Source organism: Rhinolophus sinicus, linkage group LG13 (genome assembly GCF_036562045.2).
Source record: "Rhinolophus sinicus isolate RSC01 linkage group LG13, ASM3656204v1, whole genome shotgun sequence".
NCBI classification, from domain to species: domain Eukaryota; kingdom Metazoa; phylum Chordata; class Mammalia; order Chiroptera; family Rhinolophidae; genus Rhinolophus; species Rhinolophus sinicus.
The window spans coordinates 36,743,155-36,763,493 of record NC_133762.1 but is presented as its reverse complement, the minus strand read 5'-3'; the positions used below and the strand labels follow the sequence as shown (position 1 = coordinate 36,763,493).

The window sequence follows — 20,339 nt, the reverse complement described above, 5'->3', positions numbered from 1 at the left end:
TAAGCACGAATGCAAAAGATTACAGGCACTATTATCTCATTTTATAGGTGAACAAACTGTTGCTTGGAGAGGTACAGTGACTAGCGTGAGGTAACCACTAAATGGTATAGTGCCAGGATAAAAACCTAGTTCCTATTCTACGTGGCCAAGTCTTTGGCTACTACTGTTCAGAACAATGGCTTTAGAAATTGAGCTTCTCCATTCTGCTGCATTTCTTCAAGAGCTACTGTGGTAGGTGGAGGTGAATGATCGGGTATAGTTTCAGGTGCTTACCCTGCTTCAACCACAGCAGCTGTGCTTTTCTGGTTTATGTGAATAAAAGATCCTGCAGCAGAAAAAGTTTGAAAGCCACAAGAGTACTGAAAAGAACACTAAACTGGGAATTAGATCTGCAATATTAGCCCACTGCTACTTGACCCTGGGCAAATCGCTTCCTTTCTGTGAGCTCCACAGCTTCCTCAGCTTTAAATCAACTCCAATATTCTGTGATTCACAGAATGTTGAATTCAATCTCTAAAGAAGAAATTTCGGGATTACTAGAAAAGGTAGCAAATAATTTATAACTCTCTCAAGTTTTAAATACATAAAAACACATTCTCCTACATACTTCTACAGATCCCATACAAGCATGCAAGAACTCTTAGCTCATAGATTCTCAGCCTTGGGGAAAGCAGGAGTTAAAAAGCTACATTCCCCATTATGCGATAAACATCCTGAGTGTAGGAAATATTTTATTCATTCCTATTTCCAACACTTAGCATATATAGGTCCTGTCATATAGCAAGAACTTAAGATTGTAAAGACGATATGCTTCATGCTCTGTGACTCCAGCCTCGTAAGAGTGATTCATGTCTTGATTTCCTGAACTAGTAAACAGATATGCCAGGAACCCCTGACTATGCTGCAGGACCCAAATGATCATACATTAGCAAACAAAGCCAAAAAAGGAAACTAGTAAAATGTCATACAATTGATGGGAAATCTCACCTGGACCACCTGCCATGGGAAATCCCGTCTCCATCCTAACTGAATTTCCAGCTCCCATGGGTCCATTCAGTCTCACATCTTGGCTTCGGTTCTGAGCCAAAGCCAGGTTGATAGCACCTTCCCCTGGAAATGACATTCAGGTTATAAAAAAGGAAATCATTGGAATAAAATGCAAATTTTGTTTAAAAATAGGTATACATGAATTGTAGTTTTCTGTGTGTTTGAAGAATTATGGTAAGTTTACCATCACAAAAAGGGTGGCTACAATATTATACGGTCTTTCTTCAACCTCATCTGATCAGGTTTACTAACATAAAGCATGAGAACATAACCAATTTTCACAACACAACAGATGGGCAATCATTAATGATGTGTCATATTAGCAGAGAGCTTGGAACACTGAACATTTGTTTTCAACCAGCTCACCAAGAGTGCGCGTGCGTGCGTGCGTGCGCGTGTGCGTGTGCGTGTGTGTAGGAAGAAAATGGTACAGGGACACTGTAACGTTTGTAAGCAAAATACCATTTCCCTTTCAAAAATTGCAATATAAACAGATATCCAGCAGAGAAATTCATGCAACGAAGAGTAGCTAGGTTGTTAAGTGTCCACTGATAGATGAATAAAGAAGATATGTACACATATACAATGAAATGTTACTCAGCCATAAAAATGAATGAAATCTTGCCATTTGCAACAACATGGATTGACCTAGAGGGTACTATGTTAAGTGAAATAAGTCAGACAGAGAAAGGCAAATACTATATGATTTCACTTATATGTGGAATCTAAAAAACAAAATAAATGAACAAACAAACAGAAACAAATTTATAGATACAAGCTAATTATTAGAGAACAAATTGATGGCTGCCAGATCGTAGGGGGGTTGGGAGGATGGGGAAAAGGTGAAGGAATTCAGAAATACAAATTGGCAGTTATAAAAATAGTCATGGGGATGCAAAGTATAGCATAGGTAATATAGTCAATAATATTGTAATAACTATGTATGGTGTCAGATGGGTACTAGTATATCAGGTGATCACTTTTTAAGTTAAATGTCTAATCACTATGTTGCACACCTGAAACTAATATTGTATGTCAACTGTAACAGAAAAAAAAAGACTAGATAGGTTGCTACTAATCTACCTCTGACATCTGATGATTAGACCAACATTTGTATAGGATTTATAATGCTTATAAAATTTTATCTCATTTAAACCTCACAATAGCCTGGTAGGTAATGTCACCAGAAGTGTTCCAATTGAGTAGATCCTAAACTTACAAGCAACTTAAATCTTATTTGGTCTAATGATTCAAAAAAAGTCTTTAAAACAAGTTTTGGAATAGTGCCTGCCTTTGATTCAAAATTTTGACTAGTTACTCTGGAGGACAGCACCACCTTGTGGAAAAATAAAAGAATAGCTAGCCTGTGGCTGAGGAGTTGAAAGGCTGCATGCACCGGTGTGCTGCTTCCTTACCATGGGGTCATGGTTTACAGAGCCAGATGGTAAAGAGGGAAGCTAATGAGGGCACAACAGTTTCCTCTGTCTTTTCATTGATGTATATCAGCTTTCTGTTTTAACCAGGCAGGTAGGTTGGTCATAGGGAACAAATATCCTACCAATAAGGGACCAATCAGCAGGGGCTACAAGATGCTCTAAGTTGCCTATGAAAGTCAGGAGTAAAAGAGAAAAAACAGATCTTGAAGGTTTCCACCAAAGGGAAAGAACTATCAACACACCAAACTTGCTAAGATATTCTAAGCAGAAAGAATATTGTGTCAGATCATGTCACTTCTCTGCTTAAAACTACTCTATTGCTTCCCACTGCTTCAGAAATAAAAGCCAAACTCCCTAGTGGGGTATATAAGGCCTCTGTTAAATTATCTATCTAGGCTAGTGCTGTTCAAAAGAAAGACACATGTAATTTCAAATTTTCTAGAAGCTGCAGTAAAAAGCTAAAAAGAAACTGGTGAAATTAATTGTAATATATTTTATTAACCCAATACATCCAAATGTATTATTTCAACATAGAATTAATATAAAAATTATTAATGAGACACTTTACATCCTTTTTGGGGGGAGCTAGGGCTTTGGACTCCAGTAAGGATTCTGCACTTAGAGCAGAGGTCAATTTGTACTAGCCACATTCCCGGTACTCAGCATGCACACATGGCTTGTGCAGCCCAGATGCGGCTCTTGCCTACCTCTCTAACCTCAACTCCCACCATTTTCTTCTTACATAAAATGGATTCCGCCTTAGTGGCCTTTTTTTAGTTTCTTAGGCACACAAATCTGCTTCTCACCTCAAGACCTTTGCACACGTTGTTCCCTCTGCCTAGAACAGTTCTCCTGCACTCTTCTCAATTTTCATGTAATCTTAAGTGTCACATGCCCAGCAAGGCCTCCTCCAACCATCATATCCAAGGTTAGGTTACTCTTATCAGAACATCTTGTTATTTCTTCAGCGCACATCCCATGTAATTATTTGTTCATTCACTTGTTTTCTTGTCTGCATCCCCCATTACTATACTTGTACGAGGGTACGTAACCATGAGTCTGCCCTAGTTCCTTTGTATCTGTTGTCCCAGGATAGTTATTAATAGCACCCTCTTTTACTCTCAAGTATCCTAACGTAGACGGTAAATAAATTATATGGCCACCCCAATTATATCCTTTATACATAGAACAGTGCCTGGTACATGGGAGGCACTCATTAGCTATTTACTGAATATATGATGAATTGACATCTTATCACAACCTTCCAAAGAATTATAGGCATTTTTCTAATATGACAAATGCATTCCTAGAAAACCTCAAGTTCTGTAAAATCTCACATTGAATAGGTTTTATGGGAAAAACACTGTTGGGGCAAACTCAAAACCCATGCAGCTCAGTGACCAGAGCTCTAATAAAAACAAAAATTGGTGGAGGCAACATACCCCAAAAGACTAGAGTGGAAATGTTTGGTTAAAGGTGCAGTGGTGCTCTGAGCCACTGGACTGACATTAAGGTGGGCACAAGAAGAAGTGCAACTTGTCACAGCCGAGAGCCATGCAATGCTGAGGGTGCACTTCTGGGGAAGTTGACTGTAAGCTCTCATTCTTAATTTTCTTAAAATAAAGCTGTAGGAACTCCCACAGAGGCAGCAGCTGAACTAAAGGCTTTTTTCCTTTATAATTACATTCTATTCCTACTATCCCAGCTTCCCCTGCGCAGGAACAATCATACAAATAAACACAACTTCCGCATTATATTGCTATTCACCCATTTGCCGACTGCATATAAGCTGTTGTCAAAAAAACATGTGGAGAGCACTACTGGCTCCCAAATTTGCCAGTTAGGGGTCAACTACAGCCTGCAGGCCAAATCTAGCCTGCTGCCTGTTTATTTAAATAAAGTGTTATTGGAACACAGCCATATTCATTCATCTACACATTGCCTATGGCTGTTTCTGTGCTACAACAGTAAAGTTCAGTTATTGTGACAACGTCAAAAAAATTTATTCTCTGACCCTTTACAGAAAAAATTTTGTAGACTGCTTTAAATCACCATGAATTTATAAAGGGGTCACAAAATGCCTTAAAAAAAGATGTCTCCCCAACTCCATGGCCAAAACTCAAAAAAGGGAGGGTATCGGGAGTATAGGGAGAACAGACTGTTGGAGAAACAACCTGTCCCTCCACCCCTGTAGCAAACACCACGACAGTGGCAACACCTCCTCTTACAACTTACAAAGGCAACAACCCATCACCAGTTCCATAAAAGCAACAGCTGCTGCCACCACTTTCATTCCTGCCTCAATTTCCAGGGAGTGTGGAGAGAGAAAAGGAGATCACTTAGGACACGTGTTACCTGAAAGTTAGATAATGTGAAAATCATTTCTGTAATGTGATAATCATTGCCATATTATGCGACTTTCATAATTTCTTGAAATATGTTACCTATTTTGTCTCTTTGCTGGTACTTATGTTTTAATTTACGCTATAACAATAAATTGGAGCCAGTATACCCTTTTAAGAACTAATAGAAAGTATGTCTGACTAACAGAAGAAACTGGTATTTCCTTTCTCCCATGGAAAACACTACCACGTACGGTTCCAAAGCCCTTTAAACTTAGGTAAATAGGTAACAGAAACTACAAAATGTTTGGGGTTTTTAAGAAACTGCATATGTGTTTACTTATAAAGAACAAATGTGCTTATGTGCTTATAAAGTACAAATACAGTGTTATTATATCCAATAGTTGTTAGACTTCCACTCTTCCCAAAAGTTCATACTACATCCAACAGATTACTGTGAATTAATTTTACTTTTCTGAATCCTTTTGAACAATCAAACATTTTTCAAAATACACTATTATTTAAGCCACTATTCCCTTGTTTATAGAATAATGGAATTTACCCCATTTCTCAATCTACTTATAACCCTCTCTAAATAATCTTTGTTTGTTGGTATTGCCCCTTCTGGGGCACAGCAACCTACAGTCCTAACTGTACAAAATATGTCTCACTCCTATACACAAATGTTGACCTCAGCTGCTGAGGTTCTGTGGAACATTTAGATTCTAAGCAAGCACAGGGTCAGAAGGGCTTGTCCTACCAGTGGAAGGGAAGGCTTACATTAACACAGGAGGGGAAGAGAGGCTTTTAATTCACTGGGCACCCCAAGATAGAACCTTCTTTGTGCTCCCCCACACTTGGTACTTATATCTCTCACAAGTTTGTCTCTCTCAACAAGATTGTTAACTCCTTTTGAGTTCATAACAGCAAGGACCATATTTTATTTATCAGTTATTTCCAAGTGCTGAAGCAAAGTAATACTATTATATATGTGTTTCCCTTGCTTTCATTCAACATGTTTATTAAAGAACCTAACATATACAGGCCAAGCAGAAATACAACAGTGAGCAAAACAAAACGTGGTCCTTGCCCTACTGGAGCTTGCACTGTAAGGGGGAACAAAGCAATAATCAAATAATTGCTCTAATGAAAGTGTGAGGAAAATAATCTGAGGGGAAAAACCCAGACTTTTGTGAGCACACATAATAAAGGACTCTGACTTAGTCAAGGAGTTCAGAAAATACATCCTCAAGAAGATTTAAGCTGATACTTGAAGGCTGAGCAGGTGTTAACAAAGGGAGGGAAAATGGTAAGGGACAATATCCCATATAGAGAAGACATCAATGCAAAGGACCTGTGGCAGGAGGAAGAAATGCATATTCAAGGAACCAAAAGAAGGCTGGACACAGACAGCAAGGAGGAGAGTTGTACAAGATTAGGCTGAATGAAAAAGGTAGAGGTCAGAACATGCAAAGCCTGAGGTCATGATAAAGAGTTTGGTCTTTATTCTGTGACAATAGCAAGCCACAGCAAGGTTTTAAACTCTGTGTGTGTGTGTGTGTAGCATATTTTCATTTTGAGAGGATCACTCTGGCCAACTATTTGAAAAATGAATACTGCTATAAAAGAATCGTTCAGGGCCTCCTAATCTGTTAGATGAATATAGAAATAAAAACTAAGGCTTATTTGGTGGAGAAGCAATTGAAATTAGATAGTCTTTAAAAGACAAATCAGTTCCTGGTGAAGGTGCCAAAGTCTGACAGACTAACAGCCAAAATCAGCCAAGGGAATGGAGTCTGAGGCTACAGATGCTGAAGCATCAGGACTCAACCAGAGCCTCAATCCTTCTTTATCCTAAGATGCCACAATGGTTACATAATTACTAGGCATTCTGAAACGTAAAAGGAGAGGAACAGACAAAACAGCACAGAAAATCATGCTACATTCTACTGTTGTTATGATTTGGGTCCAGATGGGCACCTTCAATCTGAACGGAGAGAATCCCCAGATCCCGAAGCTGCTGGTTGTTGCTCTGAGCCAGGATCCGTAGCCGCTCCGCTGCTTCCCGGGGGATGTTGAATGTCACACGCACGCTGTTCCAGGGCTCCACCTTCTGTACCTTTAGCTTGCTGGATTCTTGGTTGTGAAACAAAGAGAATAATATTAGTAATCTTTTAGCCACTAGAAGACATGAAACAAACAACACTATCAATAAAGTAAAAGCACAAGGCAGAGCACCAGTTTGGAATAGCTGAGAAGCTTAGGCTTTGGCGCTAGAAAGACTTCAAATTGAATCCCACCTTTCCCACTTAGCACCTGGGTGGCCACGAACAAGTTATTTACCTTTCAGAAACTCACCTTTCTCTTTTCTAAAACCATGAAAAAACTACTTCATGAGATTGTGGGTGCTAAATGAGATAATATATGCCAAAACCGAGCACAGGCCGTGATACATTGTAGGCACTGAATAAATGGAAAGTAGTAAGATGGAGTAAGGAATATAAGAGAGAAGAGGGAGAGGTAAATTTAAATCGATAGAATAGCATCTACTTCTGGACTCAGTTCAATGTATGTGAACTGAGAAGCTGAGAACATTTAAGTCTCAAATTTCAAGTAAAATTCTATAAAAATATAATTAGCAGATATGCCAAATGTAGGGAATCTGCAGCTTATTTAAGGAAAGAGCACTGAAAAGGAAAATAGATTTACTTATAAAAGGTTAAGCAATTTTACCTCTTCAAATAAAATATTTGAAATTTTAATACTCATATGTAAATATTCACTGAGTAGCCCTCTGGAAGGTAATTATAGAGGCCGGGAGCACACATTTCTTCCAACGTCCTCTAAATGCTTCAGTTTAAGGAGGGCTTAAGTCTTAATTATTTGTGTCTTTGATTTTTAAATCTTTACCTACTTTAAACAAAAGCTGAATTTCCACTGAAGCACATCAAACGAGGGAAAACAAACTTGACAACTAAGCCTTGGCTAGGATAATGTTTTTAAAAGAGGATATAAAAGTTAACTAATTGAGGAGGTGATGTTGTTTGTAATTATACTTTACAGATGGAAAGCAAATCCCAGGTCCAGTTAGCTGATAAAAAAAACCTTTTTTTCCCAGCAGCCCCAGACAAAATAATTTCCCTTTTTGTTAAAACTCAGCTAAATTAAATCTTTTGTATCCTCTATTCAGTTATACATTCCAATATTAAGAAAAGGGTCATTTAAACATAGCTGTTCTCTTAATATTTCTTATTTTTCTCAAAATAAGAAATATTCATAGATAGGGGAAAGTGTCTACATGTTGTCTAAAGCCCCTTCCAACTCCAATACCCTTATACATTGAAAGTTAACTTGTCCAGACATGGGAGTTCACTTATTCTAAGGTGGGGAAAAGAAACCATTTGCTAAGAGCAGTGAGATAATACAATCACAGAAATTTTGAAAGGATTAGGCAATATTTAGTCCAAGTCTATTTCACAGGTGAGTAAACTGAAGCCCCAGTAAGGCTAGGTGACTGGCGCAGAATCCTGTGGCTACCTAGCGGCATCAGAGATGGTATTAAAATCCAGCTCTGATTCACAGGCTCATTTCCTTTCCATGACACTTACATCTCCACACAGGAAAGGGAGGAAGCTTGGGATCCAGGCACTACAGGTTCCTAACCAATCTGAAGAGTACGGGAATCCTGTACAGGATCTAGACAGGCATCAGCTATGCTTATGGTATTAGCTACTTGTGATACCATTGCAGAAAAATCCTTGTCTACAACATAGTTGCATTTTATCAAGTGTTTTAAACTTCCATCACATGTGAGAAGATTTGACTTAAAATACTTTTGGACCAAGAATATAATCTGATAACACCATAAGTCTGGGTTTGGTAATTTATTTAAAAGCAATAAATAAACAGATTTAGCACTTTTGAACCATGAAAAATGTGGATAATTAAGAGCAATGAACAATTCAGGCCCTCATGATATGATATACTGTGGCTGATTGCAGTGACCATGAGGGTGATAACTGCAACTCTAACACGTAAAATTCACTAGTATTATGCGAAATAATCCATAACTATAAAGAAGTTTTACAAAACACAGTAAAAATGCCCTTGAAAAAAATGACAGCTTCCCTCCTGACACCAAATCTCAAAGAGAAAAACCCCAAACCTAAAAGAGCTACTAATCAGTACCTGATCAGATCAAGATTTTACAGGAGGATAAAATCTAGGCTTTGCACTATGCCTGAAGGGATTAGATAACTGTGCTAAGGAGAAAAGATGGAGAACATCTACACCAAGGTACAAAAACACAAATGCCCACAAGACCAAGACAGGTAATCTAACTGTGTGAAGGTCAGATAGAAGCTGTAGTGAGGTGAGGGCCTGCTTCAGTGGCAGCTTATACTCAGCACCATCTGGGACAGAGAGAGAGATCGGTGTTATCAGATCTCCCCATTTTTAAAGACAAATCCAAAATCTGGGTTTTCAAGTAAAATATCTCAATTTTTAAAGCACTGATAATGAAATTCAAACATTAAAACAAAACAAAACAAAAAAGACGAAAGTGGGCTATAACATATGGTTGCAGGCTAGATTCAGCAGGCTGTTGGTTAGTAAAATATGATCTAAACTTTAAGAGAACAAATTTCAAGCAAGTTTTAAGTAGAACCATAAAGTAAAAAGATTTTTGTAAGTTTCAAGAGACCTTAAAGATCCAGTTTAACCTCTTCATTTTACAGGTAAGGGAACACAAGACCAGAGAGTTAAAAACAATAAATATATTTGGGTCTTCAGAAGTATTCCTCTCCACTAGAGAGGATTAAGGATTATTATGTTAAACAATATTTTATTATACTCAGTTCCATGTACTTCAAAGAAACACAACAGCATTTCTATTAAAATAAAAATCCTAAAATTCCAAATCTGCAATTAAAATCAGTCTTTCAACCCAGTATAGCAAAGTTTTACTGTGTAAAACTCAAGATAACCATAGAAGGGCAAAAACTTCAAAAAGTTAACAAGAATAAAAAAATAAAGCAAATTACCCATGTGTAACAAATTGGGCACATTCTCCAATATTGTGTCCAATTTCCATTTGAAGTCTTTATCATCTATATTTCCTTTGAAGGCCACAAAGATTGTGGAATCCTCCAAAATACTATCACTTTTTGTGTCATCATCTTCTAGTCCAGAGTCAAAATCCATCTCTGAGTCTTCCACTGTTGATGAACACAAGGAAGTATAGATGTCTTCTAAGTTTGGAAGGTCATCCAAAACCATGGTGAATATTATTCCAGAAGCATATGCCAAGTGGACAATAAGAAAACCTGTGAAAAGAGAAGACAGAAAAAGCATCACAAAGCATAACTATACAATCAATAATGTATAATCCATAGTTCTGTGAAAACTGATTTATCTGCCAAGTAATAAAAATTAAGAAATTAGGGAGGATAAACCATTTTCATTAAAATATTCTATAATAATTAGTTCTTAAAGGTACTAGAAATAAAAATACACCAGTTTAAAAACTCCTTTTATTATGTTATAATGTTTATTTCTATTATGTTAATATGCTACCTTTTTGTAAGCCTAGAATATGGGGAGGAAGTTAAAACAAGAGATTACAAGAAAATAAAACAGGTATTTTCTGAGAATTAACTTATATAAGCCTTTGGTTGACCCCATAGAGCAAGGGGCTCCCTGAGGCTCCCCTTACTCCAATCCTGACAAAAGTTTCACATGAGCCAAAACCTCTAAAGCTCTTCTTTTTCTCTAATCTGCAAAGCACAACTTGACCCAATTAAAGGCATCTGGAGGACTACCTAAAATCCTAGTTTGTTTTTTTTTTAATTGGGGAATACTGGGGAACATCAGTTCCAACTCAAGTTGTTGTCCTTCAGTCTAGTTGTGGAGGGTGCAGGCTCAGTTCCAAGTCCAGTGGCCGTTTTCAATCTTTAGTTGCAGGGGGCACAGCCCACCATCCCATGTGGGAACTGAACTGGCAACCTTGTTGTTGAGAGCTCACGCTCTAACTAACTGAGCCATCTGGCCGCCCCTACGGAAGCTCAGCGGCAGCTCGTTACCTTCCATCTAGTTGTGGAGGGTGCAGCTCACTGGCCCATGTGGGAATTGAATCAGCAACCCTATTGTTCAGAGCTAGTGCTCTAACCAAGCCATCCAGCCACCCCCTAAAATCCTAGTCTTTGATGAGTACCATTTAAACAACCTTTAAAGGGTTATTAAAATAGTAGTATGGCTGAAAATAATGATTCAGAAACAAAAAAATTTTTAAATAATTTTATGAACGGAAAATAAATGGTTAACACGTGTTTACAGTGGCAAAGAACTGTGTCTAGGACAGAACTAAATTACTTTTTAACTTTTAAATCTAAAGAAGTCACATTTTCTGCTTTTTTCAGTTATGTTGCCTACTGAAGAGTGCACATATTAAAGATCACACCATATGTCCATTTCCTCCATTAGCTCTGAGATTGAAGATCACATCCTTAACCCAAAGACAAATGAATAAATATTAATTTTCAGCATTTGTGTTAAGAATGGCATAGAAACATAAGAACTGCATACAAATCTTCTAATTAAAAAATATTCCTTATATAGGAGGTGAGATTAAAAAATAAGGTAAATGTTTAATTTAAAAAAAAACGTATTACAGTAAAAGATTCATTGCCATTAATCCCTTTCAAAATACTTCCCCCTCACTCCAAACATACTTATCCCATCATTCTTGCCACTTTCTGAAGCAGTTCTAGAAGTCCTCTTTCGTGAGTGTCTTTAGTTACACTGTCATGGCTGCCTCAATGTCCTGAATCCATACAAAACATTTTCCCTTCATGGTCATTTTGACTTTGTGGAAGAGTCAAAAGTTGCAGGATGACAGATCCGGTGAATAAGGTAGATGAGGACACACGTACTTTTTTTTTCCCCCCTTCTTCCACCTCCCCGCCCCGCCCCACCACTCCGGTTTAAGCTGTTGTTTCTCAGTCTAGTTGTGTAGGACACAGCTCCCTGGCCCATGCTGGTATTATGAGCCTTGCGCTACCCTGGCTAAGGCAGTCAGTCGCCAGTTGTCGGTCAGCAGATCACAGCAGCTCACAGCAGCTCTTGCCGGCTGCCGGCCGCTCACGCTGGCTGCCAGCCACTCATGGGGGCCACCGGCAGCTCATGGCAGCACATGGCAGCCCATGGTAGCCCATAGTAGTTCACGCCAACCTCTGGCGCTGTTCACGGTAGCCCAGCTCCAGGGAAAGCCATTGTTCACAATCTTAGCTGCAGAGGGTGCAGCTCACTGGACCATGTGGGAATCAACCAGCGACGTCGGCATTAGGAACATGGCGCTCCAACCACCTGAGCCACCAGGCAGGCCCAACGTATTGTTTTTAATTGACAGAAACTGCTGTAGCAGAAGCAATGTGTGACATGGAGTGTTTTCATGATGGAGGATGAAGTAAAGACATTCACAAAAGAAGACTTCCAGAACTGCTTCAGAAAGTGGCAAGAATGATGGGGAGAGTGCGTTTGAAGTGAGGGGGAGTATTCTGAGGGGGATTAATAGCAATGTGTCTTTTACTGTAATTTTTTTATGTAAACATTCACTGTATTTTTTAATCATACCTCGTAAACTATAATTACAACTAAGTTTTGCTTTTTAAAAAATATGGATAAGAAAAAAGGACTGAAAATAAAGCCACTAAAATGCAAACAGAAATTGTGCTAGGTTGGTAAGATCGTTGGTGAATTTTCTTTTCCTATTTTCCAAATGTGCTATAAGTCAGTAGGGAAACAAAATCAAATATGCTGTAATATGGTAATATTACTTGAATAAATGGAAAAAATGTATCAAATTTTAAAAACTGTTTAATTTTTCTTTTTTTAAATAGCCACTAAACTCCAAGAATAAAGGCTTTCCAAAAACAAATCTAAGGGGAAAAAACTCCTCTGTTATAAATAAATATAGGAAAAAAAAAATGTTTACATTTGAACACAACATTTTATAGTCTGGTTCTGTGACTGTTACAAAGGAACAGTGTGATTTGGAAAGTTAAGAAACAGCATTCAGAAAATCCTTTAGAGACACTACTGCCCTTAGTCATTTGCCATCAGCATTTTACAGATTTTAAAGAATTTTAGAGGTAAATAAACAAAACTTAAAAAGGTTTTTAGGGCTTAAAGCTGTTGCTCATTAGGAAAAAGTGATTGGTAAAACTGCATGAAAAGCTATAGTTATTGAGCAGCTATTCCAAAGTTGGAACAACTGTAAGAAAAGAATTTAAAATTTAAGAAACATTTTCCAAAAGAATCTTTCACTGGAAAGAAGGAAACCAGCTGAAAAACTTGGACTTTGATAGTCTTCTAAAGAGGTCATTGGTCATGCCACAAAGACTGTGTATACAGATTTGGAAAACTCTCTACTGGCTGACACTACAAGTCAGCTAATTCAAATTCAGGAATTACCAGTTTAACAGTACTATGGGCACTATACAAGTGCTATAAAAACAAGAAATTGAAAAGCAGTCTATGAAAAAAATTGCTGGCCTTCCTTCCAAAAAAACTTTCAAAAGAAACTTCTAATTTCATCGAGACAATGTCCGTTTAAAATCTGTTAATAAAGAATTTACATAAAAATAATTGACCAATCTTTGAGTGAAATGCAGTTCAATGACCTACTCTTGGTGAGAGAAAACAGATTATAGTTGACGATCTTGAAATTCATTTGCTCATTTATGGTTATCTCAAAAGAGCATGTGCTATCTCTCTGGTTTTGCTAAAATTAACCACTAGTTATCTTGCTGAACCACATAATAAATTCCAGATTACCTACGGATTTCACTTCTTGGGGCTCTTTTGATCATTTATAAAGAATATACAAACAAATGCGATATCCAGGAGAAACTGAAAAAGCAAGCATATTATTTATTCTGCCATTTGAAGGTAGAGTAAAACTAGATTTCCAAATTAAATCAGTTCAGTGTAAATATTTCAGGGTAGCCAAATATCGCCAGTTGAAGGAAAGCTCTTTACTACAGAATGACAACTTAAATGTAAAAAACAGATATCATTAGAAAAATCACAACTTTGCAATCCCTAATAAAATAATTCAGGCAAGGATGAAAAGATAAATGTGAAAAATTGACAGAGAACTGGATATTCACATGATGTCAAATTATCATCCCAGATTTACTGCTTGGAAGGGAAAAACTGTAACTTCACAATGGAAGGACCTGACTGTCACCACCTGGACACAATGATCAACCTTAGTTAGGTTAGCAACCAGAAATTATGTACAATATTAAGTGTCCAGAATTACCTATAAAATAGTCTTGCCAAAACTGTTTAATCTGAATCTAACAAGTTTTTAACAGGAGACAAAGGAAAAACTTAAACAACACCATGAGGAAATAATTAAACAAATCAAGAGTGTGGGATTTCTGCAGCACAATTGGCTTGACTTCTTCAATAAGTCAGTGGTCATGGGGAAGAAAAAGGTGGGTAAAATTATTTTACATTAAAAGAGATTTAAGAGACTTAAAAATGAAATGCAGTGTATGGTCTTTGTTTGAAAAAAAAAAAGATATAAAGCACATTTTTAGAATGACTAGGGAATTACTGCTAATTTTGTTAGGTGTGATGATAATGGTGTTGAAAGAAACAATGTTCTTATTGTTTCTTTCCTTTTTTTGTGTGTGTGTGAAAAACTTCTATACTTATAATTAGGCAGCTGGACTCAGTTTAGATGATTCCAATTTCTGGCAACATCTAAAGCATCGTCGTCAGGAGCCAGTGGAACCTGTGCCTTCTTCTCTCCATCAGGCCAATCAGGGTGCTGACCTTGGCCCCATCAATGTCATGGAGCTTCTTCCCAGCCTGTGTGATCTGGTGCTTGTTGGCCTTGACACCCACAAAGAACACACATGTATTGTTGGCTTCTATCTTCCTCATGCTGACTCGGCAGTTAGGGGAACATGATGATGGCACAGTGGTCAAGCTTGTTTAAGCTGGGTGTGCTCTTCTGAGGATACTCAGGCTGCCTTCGGAGCAGCAGTGCCTTGGACCTTCATAGGGTGGGTGACCTGCAGATCCTTTTTTTGGGGGGCTGTGGATGCCTTTCAGCTCTGCTTTCTTTCTTTGCCTCCAAAGCCTTTACTTTGGCTTTGGCTTCGGCTTTGGGAGGGGCAGGGGCTTCCTTCTTTCCTTTCAGTGCCATCTTTGTGAAAAAGCCTTATTGTTTCTCAAGAGATGCATATTGAAGCATTTAGGGGTGAAATGTCATGATGTCTGTAATTTACTTTAACATACATTAAGCAAATAAGGCAAAATGTTAATAATGGTTAAATGTAGGTGATAGGTGTATATATAGGTATTATTTGTACTATAATTTTATATATGATTGAAATTGTTCATAATAAAAACTTTTCAGAAATAAAAAAGGAAAAAACAAGCATACCAGCAACATCGTACTGCTATAAGGTAAAACTCCATCAGACATCAGGAAGACTTAGAAGATTACATATGAACATCTTCCAAATCACAGTAGGATTAAAAATAAACAAATATATTTAAATATATATTTATAAATATATAAATTTATATATCATATATATTCAGCTATCTGGACCAGTCTTTTCTTTTCAGAGTTTTGACCTGGTGCAGGAAGCTGAATAATGGGTACAATATTGTCACTGGCTAGTCAGATTATCTGAGCAAAAGACAAGACACTATTAGCTATATCAGATATCACAAACTTACATTACTATAGGGGTAAGCAGGTAAAATAAACAAGAGGAGAACATTGGATATTAAATGCATTTGCACATACTGTATGAATGGTTTGGGCAATGGGAAGCTCAAATACCTGTCTATGCTGAGCAGCTGCAACTTTGCTCTAGCTTATTATTTTCTTTTTGGAGGGATGGGAGGAGTCGTACAGGCCCAGAAATATTCTGATTTTTAAGAAAAGATTAAAATCCACATATTTAGTGAAATCTCCAGATTTTAAAACAGATTTGCATTTTTGAGAAATAGTCTATGGGCCAAATGTAACACTCTGCAGCTGCACAGGCCCACAAGCCATTGGTTTTCAATTTCTAACTAAGTCTGACAATCCAGGTATGACTTATGTGATTGACTACCGTGTTTCCTTGAAAATAAGACATAGCCAGACCATCAGCTCTACTGTGTCTTTTGGAGCAAAATTTAACGTAAGACCAAGTTTTATTTTAACATAATATAAGACCAGGTCTAATATAATGTAGTATAGTATAGTATAGTATAATATAATATAATATAATATAATATAATATAATATAATATAATATAACATAATATAATATACTGGTTATAATATACACATAATATAATGCAATGTAATGTAATGTAATGTAATATAACATAATTAATATAATACCTGGTCTTATATTAATTTTTGCTCCAAAAGACGCATTAGAGCTATGATCCAGCTAGGTCTTATTTTCAAGAAAACACGGTAGTACCGCACTAGGCCTGAGTGAATTCTGCTGGGTTTGGTGTAGTGCTGGAGGAGACCAGATATTTAAAATGCACTTAAATCTTATGATGTGCCTCTTGGGAGATATGTGGACTCCCAAGGAAAAAAGAGATCAAGCAAGGTCTTAACCCCAGAGGAACAGAAGGTACTCAAACTTAGTGAATTTTGGCTTCATTAAATATGCTGTCTCCCACAATGGGCTGAAGGAGTATCTTCTCCTTTGACAAAACACTAGATGATGAAGCAAACAGAATCTTTTACTTTACGTAACCTTGGTAGTGTCATTCCATTGCTTGGAATTAAGCTGAGCCATATCTGCTCTCTTGCATAAGGTTTCACTCACCAAAATGTCTTGCTTAATTTTTATCATTTATCCAAGTCATCTTCTACGTCCAAACAAGTTGGCATTTTTAGGGCCTGTATTTCAAGGTAGTAGCCAAATAAAAACTCTAAAAAAGAAAAAGAATGTTACAATATTATTATATAGCAAATACAGATGTAATCTGTTTTTGTAACAGAAGTTAATGCAAATATCACAAATTATCAAGTCAACTTAAACATCTTCAGATAATGTTAAACTAGGGTTTTGTTTAAGTCTACAAAGAGTATCGTTTTTCAGAGCTCTTAAACCACTCACCACCAGCATTCAAAGAGTGTGTAGCAGCAAAACTCAGGGACATATACCAGTTTCACTTAAGAATCTAGGACCTTGGGCGCGCCTGGTAGCTTAGGCGGTTGGAGTTCCATGATCCTAACGCCGAACGCTGCCAGTTCGATTCCCACATGGGCCAGTGGGCTCTCAACCTCAAGGATGCCAGTTTGATTCTTTGACTCCCGCAAGGGATGGTGGGCTGCACCCCCTGCAACTAACAACGGCAACTGGACCTGGAGCTGAGCTGAGCTCTCCACAGCTAAGATCGAAAGGACAACAACTTGACTTGGAAAAAGTCCTGGAAGTACAAACTGTTCCCCAGTAAAGTCCTGTACCCCTTCCCCCCGCCAAAAAAAAGATACTATTATTTAAAAAAAAAAAAGAAGAATCTGGGACCCTAGGCCTTAGAGCCTTCCCTATATCTTAATTTCTAAATCTGTCAAATTAAAATAAATATACATCATGCTGCACTGTTTGAAGATACTTGGCGCCAAAATCAAAATATTCTGTACATATACTAAATACAAGATATAGTTCTTCTAACAGAATTTCAAATTCATTTTTAAACTTCATAAAGTATAGATTTTTTCCCTATCTTATCTATAATATCTATACATTTTATTCTTCCTTAAATTTTCAGTTTAAGTTCTAAGGTATTCTTTATTGTACACACATAAATTATGCATGGAAAGTGCATAATTTTGACATGCTTCAGAAAATTTTCCACTTAATAAGATAACATTCATCAGAATGTCTTTTTTAACTTGGCTGTTATGGTATTACATTATTGCCAAATATTAATTTTATAATCTCAAAATTTTGTATGTACTAGGTATTAATAAATATTTATTAGAGAAAAAAACTATCCCTTAATTATTTTTTAATTCAAGAAAAAGCCATTTTTAAGTCTCCATGGAACATTAATAAAAATTAACCTTTAAGAAAACCCATAACGATAATATCAATAAATCCAAAAAGTAACAGTAGGATAATCAAATACTCTGATGACCATGCACTGAACTAAATTTAAAATAAAATAAGCAAACAAAGGCCTTTCCACTTTAAAACAACAACAAAACCTTGGACTTGGGTTAAAAAAGAAAAATTGTAAAAGTTCTAAAAAATAATAAGGAAAATACTACATACTGGAACCTAAAGAATACAGCCTAATTGTAAAGAAGAAAATTTACACCCATAAATACCTTTATCAAAAAAAAAAAAAAAAAAAAGAAATGAGTTAAACATCTGATGAAAGAAAACTTCCCAATTCTTCTTATGAAGCAAATAGAACATGAATATCAAAAGCTGATCAGGGAGAACACTTCATAAATTACATATATTAAAAAAAACTGATACAAACTGCAAGCAGAAAGTTACAGATCAGTCTCTCCTATATTGCTCAATCTCTCTTACACTCATACAAGATTCTAAATCAAACTTTAAATAGAATGCAACAGTACATTAGAAGATTAATAATACATCATAATCAAGTAGAGTTTGTTCTAGGAATGAAAGGAAAATGCAGTATTAGGAAACTAAGGGGAAAAATCATATGATCATCATAGATATTAAAAAGTCATTTGACAAAATTCAACAACCTTCTTGATAAGGAAAAAACACACAAAACTCAAATAAATAGGAATATACAGTGCTCACTTCGGCAGCACATATACTAAAATTGGAATATACAAACACTTCCTTAACATGTCAAATCACATCTCTTCAGCCCCCAAATCAGCAAATCTAAAGTTGAGAAGATAAATATCCATGATGTATATATATACTAGTAAACAAAGTAGGGGTCTAAAGTTAGTGAAACTAAGTAAGAGTAATAAAGGTATAAAAATTGGAAGGAAGAATGTAAAACTACCACTATTTGCAGATGATACAAATGTGTTCTTGAAAATCCTAGAAAATCAACCAAGGAAACAGTAAAAATAAGAAAATTAACCAAAGTGGCATGGTATAAAATTAATATGCAGAAAACAGTATCTTTTATTACATATGTAATCAATCACCAGTAGCTGAAAAAATATCTCATTTATACTACCAACAAAAAAGATTAAATATTTAAGAATGAACTAAAAAGAAATGTAAAGCTATAAGAAGAAAATTTAAAAACACTAATGAAAGAGAAATACAAAAAAGACCTGAATAAGAGAATGACACACCAAACTCTTGGACAAAAAGATTCATAAACATCAATTCTTCCTAATTTATAATTTAATAATCCCAATAAAAAATGCCCACTTCTTTTTTAAACAGACAAGTTGATGCTAAAATTCATATGGACACAAATAAGGGTCTGAATAGTCAGAGCATGAAAGGGATGAGTCCTACCAGATATCAAAACATAAAGCCTCAATAATTAAAACGGTGTAGTACTGGAATATAAATAGATGGAAGACCAACGGAACAGATTAGAAATTCCAAAAATGTATCAAAATGCATATGGAATTTTAGTATCGCAAAAAGGTAGGGAAAGATGGATTTTTCACTAAATGGGACTAGGTAACCACGTGGAAAAAAAATTAGAGCTATACCTCACATCAAGGTAACTCCAAATGGATGCAAAACTTGAATGTACCAAGTGAAACCCTAAATGTATTAGAAGAAAGTACAGAAGAAATTTTTGTAACCTTGCAGTGGGAAAGGTTTTTCTCACTACAATTCAAAATCCAAAGCTATAAAAGAAACGATTGATAAATTCAAATATATAAAAATCAAAGAATTCTGTAAGAAAAAAAACACCATGAAGTAAAAAAAAGACAAAGACATATTGGTGATCATATCATTGATAAAAGAGTAAATCTCCTATATACAAATGTATTATAGAAAAAAGCATACTGTATTTATAGGTATGGTATATATATGTATGTGATATATAGATATATAAAATAAAAACAATTTGGACAAATTATTGTGTCTAAAAATGGACACAAGATATGATCAGAAAATTTACAGAAAAATACAAATTAAACATATGAAAAGGTGTTCAACCTCATATATAAGAAAAAAACATTTTTCCCTCATCAGATTAGCAAAACTCCAAAAATTTGAGATGGATTGTCTTGGCGAGGTTATGGGAAAACAGACACTCCCATTCATTGCTATGGTAGTGCAAACTGGTGTCACACCAGCAATTAGGTAATACCTATCAAAATTACAATTATATATAGCAGTAACTCAGCAAGCTCACTTCTGGTTAGTGATCTTTATAGACACACCTGCTCCCGTACGAGATAACATATATACAAGATTATTCACTAAAGCATTATTTGTACTAGCAAGATAGGAAATTACCCAGAAGCCCATTAACAGGGATTGATGATAGCACATCCAAT

General features: G+C 36.2%; 1 protein-coding gene across 8 annotated transcripts in view; it reads right to left on the bottom strand.

Moving 5' to 3' along the window:
- NCOA6 (nuclear receptor coactivator 6) overlaps window positions 1-20,339 on the bottom strand; it is an 85,644-nt gene that overhangs the window by 38,755 nt on the left and 26,550 nt on the right. For all 8 annotated transcript variants that reach the window (XM_019733567.2, XM_019733538.2, XM_019733577.2 and 5 more), the window contains 4 exons: window positions 16,687-16,792; window positions 9,868-10,149; window positions 6,806-6,961; window positions 988-1,110 (listed from right to left, as the gene is read on the bottom strand). In XM_019733567.2, coding sequence (XP_019589126.2) covers window positions 988-1,110; window positions 6,806-6,961; window positions 9,868-10,102 — 514 coding nt within the window. In that variant the 5' untranslated portion in view covers window positions 10,103-10,149; window positions 16,687-16,792. The remainder of the gene's footprint in view (window positions 1-987; window positions 1,111-6,805; window positions 6,962-9,867; window positions 10,150-16,686; window positions 16,793-20,339) is intronic.